Below are 6,373 nucleotides of genomic sequence, written 5' to 3' on the forward strand. Positions count from 1 at the left end.
CTCAAGTCCAATCTTTGACGGGCTTTTACCTTTCAGGAAAGATTCAAGTCTCTACTTCTTCCTTACCTGCCTTGTCGTGGGAAAGGACGTGTGCACAACACCTTTGCCTGAAATGGTAAGGATTGGCACTAATGAGACTGGGGGTGGTGCACTGAAAAGAAAGCAGCTTTTGTTTTTGTTTTGTGGACACTTAAACGCTTGCCTTAGAACTAACTTTAAGGTGAAGTAGCAGAATCATAGGAGGGGACAATCCTGCCTTCAATACCTCCCTCTATGCCAGCTTCGGTTTCATGCAGGTCACGGCGGCTGACTTCTGTAAAGGGCCTATTCTTACGGAGTAGCTTCCTCAGGACCTCGTTGATTTCCTTCTTGATGCCCTGGTGCATGTAGCCATAGACATAAGGGTGAATGCAACACTGCAGGAAAAAAAGCCAGATTATTATGGTAATCACCCACTGGGGTACCTTGGTTTGGACATCCACCCACACAGCCAGCGCAGCTATGAAGCAATAGGGCCCCAGGGATATCACATAGGAGAAAATGATGATGAAGATCACTCTGGCAGCTTTGCACTGATAGCACGGGGGCAAAGGTGGGTCGCTGTTGCTGTTTCGACGACTGGCTGGAAGGTTCTCCGGGATGTTCACTGCCTTGGCATCATCTTCGCTGAAATGGGTTTCATCCATGCCAGATTCTATGTCATCTTCGCCCAAGTCAATATTGCACTGATTGCTCTCTGTGCGGCCAGTGCTGCCTATTAGGAATTCGCTGCTGGTTCCCAGTCCCTCCGTGCTGCCATTACTGACCTCTTCACTGCCCTTGAACTCAGAAATACCTGCACTTAAATATAGGCTTCTTTCTTTGGTCTTCTTGACAATGCCACTGGCTTCCATGGGACCCTCTTCCACCTTGATGCTGCTTTCCTTAGTCTTGGCCTGACCTTCATCTTCGCTCTGGAACTCATTCTCATCCTGGAACTCATCCCTTTTCTTTATTCCCCGTCTATTCTCAGTCTTCACAGAGTCCTTGGCTATCACCCCCAAGCTGCGGCTCTTGGCATTGTTGTACAGGAGAGCATGCTGCCGACGGGCTACACCAAACACTGCAGAGTAGCAGCCAATCATAACAGCCAGTGGAACAACGATGAAGCATGCCACACTGAAAATGGTATAGACGGGGCTGGCTCCCCAGATCATGGAACAGAGAGCATTACGTTCATCAAAAGTAGCCTGGCCCCAGCTGTAGAGAGGAGGTGTGCTCTGCAAGAGAGCCACAATCCAGGTGCCTTGGAGGAGCCTATAAGCACGTCGGCTGGTCATCATTGATGGGTAGGAAAGAGGGTGGATGATGCACAGGTAGCGATCTATTGACACCACCACAATGGTATTGACACTCGCGAAGGCAAATAAGTGGGTGAGGCTAACCAGGGCTGTGCAGAACTGGCTGTTGAGAGGCCAGAAGGCAGGAATGGAGGTGGCCATCACCCAGGGAGCCACGAGGGTAATCTGCAACAGGTCCGTCACAAGAAGGTTGAAGACGAACCTGTTGCTCACTTGCATTAACTGCGGCTTACAGTTCAGTACATAACCGAGAACGACGTTGCCCACGAAGGATACAGCAAGGAAGGCAAACAGCACAGTGGCCCGGATGATGCCGTGAGCTAGACTAATAGGCATCTTGGAGAGGGGCATGCACGCTTGGCTGCTGTTGTTCTCTTCAGTGCTGTTGGTGCAGGTGGGTGTCATGGTGATGGCGGGCAGGCGGGAGACAAGGTGCGGCTCAGTTTCTGCACCAGTGGGCAGCCAGATGCACAGACTGCACACTATGCTGTGAAGGAGAGAGACGTGGGAGGGTTAGTGCCCTGCAGAGACAAGCCTCTGAGCCCAGCAGCACCGCGGTGCAGAGCCCCTCCCTGAGACCCTTGTGCACTCTCAACCCCAATCAGAGCAGTTTCTCCTTTTCCAACTCTTGGGGTCTTGCTGCCAGTCTCTCTTGCATTCTCTTCCTCTTGCTTGTCCTTCCCGTTAGCTCAGTGGGCACTCCCTCAGCCTGTCTCCTCCATGTCTCTTAGAGATCTGTTCTCTTTAGATGACGCATGCACTTGCACTCTGTATCTGCCTGCTTGTGACTCTAGATTTCTGTCTCCAGTGTTTTACTGGGGGCACTTTCCCCCATCACAGAGCGCATGCCCCTATTTCCACGGACTTTGTCTCACCTTTCACTCCATAGTCTTTTTTTTTTTTTTCAGTTTCCCACCAGCATATATACAGTCTGCCTATGTCCGGCTGTCGCTGTCCTCTGTCTGATATGCTGTCTCTCCCTCCCACTGACAGCTCTCTGTCTCTCAGGCTCTGCGTGGTTTTTTTTTTTTTCCCCACTAGGGAACTTGCTTTGTAGCTGTGTGCGCGCCTCTTCTCCCTGCTTCTTTCTCTCTTGGTGAATTTCCCTGATCGTCCCTTTGGGCTCCTAACACACCTATTTGGCATCTCTGACTCTCGAGTCCGTGGTTCGCTCAGACTTACGTGTGTCAAGTCTCACAACAGCGCTCTTCCTCACATTTCTCTGAAACTCTCCTTAGTTTCCTTTACTGTGTTTCCAAGTACCAAAGTTTTATGTCTTGCCACACTTGTCCCTCCTCCCTCTTGTTCCCTAACACTCTGGTGTCTTTGTTTTTAAAACGATGTCTCTAGGTGTGTACTCTAGTGTACTCCAGTTCATCCCCGGCGTTCATTCTCACCAACCCAGTACCATTCAGTCAAACTCTTTCTCTGCTTCTTTGAATATGCGTACATCACTATCGCTCAGCATTCTTCTCTGGGAGCCTCCCCCCTCAGCTTTCCTCTGCCTGGATCTTTGTCTCCATGTACCTCTTTGCTGACTTTATCTTGCTATGAAAATCAGTTGCCCCCCCCCCCCTTGGCCGCCAGAGCTTTATCAAATAAAATGCGTAGTTTCTCAATGCGCAGTGGCGGCTGGAGCATGCAAGGTGGATACCTATTACACTACTTCATGCCGCAAATTCGCCATCCTCCCTATATTTTCCAGCCGGCTAGGAGTCTGAACCGCAGGGTGGTGGGGGTGAGAGGAGCGAGCTGGGGAGATTGAAGAATAGGTAAAGAGACTGGGGTGCGCAAGGACAGGGTCGGGGATCTGAGAGGGAGAGCGCTGGAAACTTGGAAAGGTAGAGAGAGGGAGAGAGAGAGAAGGGGAATGAGAGACGCAGAGAAAGTGAGAGAGTAATTTGGAAGGAGAACCAAGAAAGAACAAATAGGATCCTTAGAGTGGGAGAGAGAGAAAAAAAAAGATTAAGAATGTGTGTGTGTGTGTGTGTGTGTGTGTGAGGGGGGGGGGACAGTAAGAGACAGAGGCATGGAGAAACGGGAAAAGAAAAAGCTAACCAGAATTTTAAAAGAGAGAGAGATAGGTTTGAGAAGCAAAGAATGCAGGAAGAAAACATGAAAATTAGGGAGAGGGAGAGGACGCAGGAGAAAAAGTGCCCGGGATAAGCCAGGGCACCTGGAGAGCCCTGGCGGACCTCGCGCGCAACGTTATTAACCTTCTAGCCTTGGCAAAAGGGTGTCCTGGCGCTTGGGTTAAGGGATCGGTTGGGTTTGGGGACCCGCGGCGACCCAAGCGGAGCTCAACAGCTTACCTGTTGCTGCTGGAGACGACGCGCTGCAGGAGCTGAGGACCGATCCCTCGGGGCTCGCCGCTCGTCTGGCCACCTTTCGGGGCACAGGCGGCTGCAAGCTCGCACCGAGTGGAAGGAGCTGCGGGCGCGTCTGGAGCCGGGCACCGAGCTTGTGCCCGCAAGTCCGGCCAGCGCGCAGCGCCGCAAGCTCTGAGCTGTGGCGGGGGCGCGCGGCTTCTTAAAGCTGCGCTGTGCCCTCACCTTGCAGCGCCCCCCTCCTCCTCTCTGTCCCCGCCCGCGCCGGTGACGCACGAGGCCACCGAACCCAGAGGAGCCAGGCTGGTGGCAGCGACAGTGGAGCGGGAAGGAGGGAGGGGGGATGACTCGCAATGGACCCACACAGATTTTGTCACCCTGCATCCCATCACAAGCACTCTGAGGCTCGCAGACTGAAGCTGTCACCAGGATGAGTTTTCATGCAAGCCCTAGCTCCTAGCCCTTAGCCCCTGGAACTGGGGCAAGACCACTGCTTCTGACTTTCAGAGTCTTTATAAAGAGAGTGGGGAGACTCTAGTCTGGACCTCTGAAGACCTCCCTCCTAATACGAACTGTCCTCTTTCCAGAGCGGAATCGCAGCTTTGATGGCAATTATTTTTCCCTTGCTCGCATAAACAGCAGTATCTTACCTTTAGGTTTCAGGAACATTCCATCTTGGACAAGTTAAGCAATTATTTATCCACACTATGCTTGAAGTCTGTGTGCCTGTCGGTCTCAGGCTCGCGCGCGCTCTCCCTCTCTCCCTCCATCTCTCCCTCCCTCCCTTCTTGCCTTCCTCTCCGCTCTCAGCTCTCCGCTCTCCCGCTCTCCGCTCCATTCCTCCTTTTCCCCTCCCTCTGCCCTCTCCCTCCCTCTCTTTCACCTCCTCTCTCCTTTTTCCTCTCCCGTCTCCCCTATATTATCTTCCTTTAAGTACGGCAATTACTTTCATTTCTTAAAGACAGAAGCAGAAGCCAACTTGAATTACTCAATTTGCCCAAGTTGAAGTGAATGTCGTACCTATTTGAGTAACTAAAACATTCTACTCTCTTGAAATACATTCAGCGTATATGCATATCAGGCCAAAGGACACACCCTCCCCCATCCCCATCTTCTCAGGATCGGGGAGAGTTTGGGAAGGTGTCTTTGATGGATCAGGAATCATTTTGATTTGACTGCCTCCAAGAGAGGAAGGCAGCTGCTCTGTTATGTGGAAGTGCATGGTCCAAGATAGGGCTGCATGCCAAAGTTGGGAAATACAGAAGGCTGTGTGCTATGGTATCTTACAGACAGCCTGAGGGACCTTGAAGGCAAACCTGAAGTCTCTGGGCTTTAACTTGACATCCTTGAACAACCGTTGAAGATCTGTTTTATTATGCGTAATTTAGAGTATACACAAGCATAGTGAGAATAATTAAATATTTAAATAAGCATGTTCTTATCACTCAGCCTGAATATTGACACAATAAAGCATTCTTGTTCATTTTTTTAAGTAGGGCAATATGAGGAGGTTTCTGCTTTTCCATGCTTTCCCAGATGCAATGCTTGCATGGGGGCAGGTGGGTCACTGGGTGGAGAAAGGGCAGAAGGAAATGCTGCCATAGGAAACACAAGAGGAGCTCAACAGGACACACAGAAGGGTCTAGCAGAGTCTTCAGGGTCTAGCATTGAGAAGAACAAGCAAGGGCCAGGAGGTATTAGGGATAGCTCAGGATGACCACATGATTCTGAGATGGGGCAGGGAGATGCGGCTAGTGCATAGTCATGTCCCAGGATGCTCTTTGGATTTCAAGTCCAGCTTTTGCTCTTAGATCATTTGTCTTTTTCTGCTAGACCCGATTTTATCTTCCCAAGGTTGAATGGTAAAAAAACCTGGTCGTTTTTCCTGGAGACAGTTTCTATGATAATCACTCACTATTATTAATTCCCAGCCTCACACTGGCCATGGTGCAAGATCCTGGGTGGCATGCACTGTCAAGCATCAGTTGGTTCAGATTTGATTACTTTACAATTGCTTGGGAAGCGTTGCTTGCTCCAAACGGCCAGAGACAAAGTCCATTTTTTTTCTGACCTTTCTTCCTCTTTATTGGGGTTCTCCAGAGTGCCCTAACTTGCTGGGAACCAGAAGGAGACAAAGAGCCAACCTCTCTACTTACCTGTTTCAGGACCAGTTCATGGAGTCTACAGCTATATTCATGGGAACAGTGAGAGGTGATTGGGATGGTGTGTGCGTGAGTGCGTGCGTGCATGTGTGTGTGTGTGTGTGTGTGTTTGTGTGTGTCTGTTGTGGGAGAAGTTAGGGAGGTGTAAGGCCTTACAATGCAAGCAGTCTGCCTTGTTTGCATTATACTACAACCAGAAGGCTTCCTTAGCTAGTGGGGGCGATATTTGAAATGAACTAAAGAGAGTTTGCGAAGATGACCCAAGAAGTCACAACAACAGTTTCCCACTATTATAATTCAATAGTACCAAAGTTGGTGTTAAGATAATGGTATTTATAGGCTTAAAATGGAGGGCAAAATCCTTCTAGCAAGAAAGACCGAGGGCTGAACTACAGTGATAATTTGTTATACTGGTAAGTGATGGGGAACTTCAGCCAATCACATTCCATTTAGGGTGTGTTCCCCTGGGGTCACAGTAAAACAGATAAAACATCCAGGTGTGCTTGCCCCTTCCTCTTTTCCTTCCTGCACTCCTGGATCGCTG

The 6,373-nt window shown here is 50.1% G+C and overlaps 1 protein-coding gene across 1 annotated transcript; it reads right to left on the bottom strand.

Moving 5' to 3' along the window:
- Positions 1 to 215: 215 nt before the first annotated feature.
- Gpr101 (G protein-coupled receptor 101) lies at positions 216 to 1,745 on the bottom strand. The gene has a single exon (XM_038315657.1). The coding sequence runs from the start codon at positions 1,743 to 1,745 to the stop codon at positions 216 to 218; it is 1,530 nt and encodes a 509-aa protein (XP_038171585.1).
- Between the last annotated feature and the right edge of the window lie 4,628 nt (positions 1,746 to 6,373).

Source organism: Arvicola amphibius, chromosome X (assembly GCF_903992535.2).
Source record: "Arvicola amphibius chromosome X, mArvAmp1.2, whole genome shotgun sequence".
NCBI lineage: Eukaryota > Metazoa > Chordata > Mammalia > Rodentia > Cricetidae > Arvicola > Arvicola amphibius.

Excerpts from the sequence above, each read along its gene's own strand:
- Gpr101 (XM_038315657.1), bottom strand. The coding sequence starts at position 1,745 with ATGACACCCACCTGCACCAACAGCACTGAAGAGAACAACAGCAGCCAA.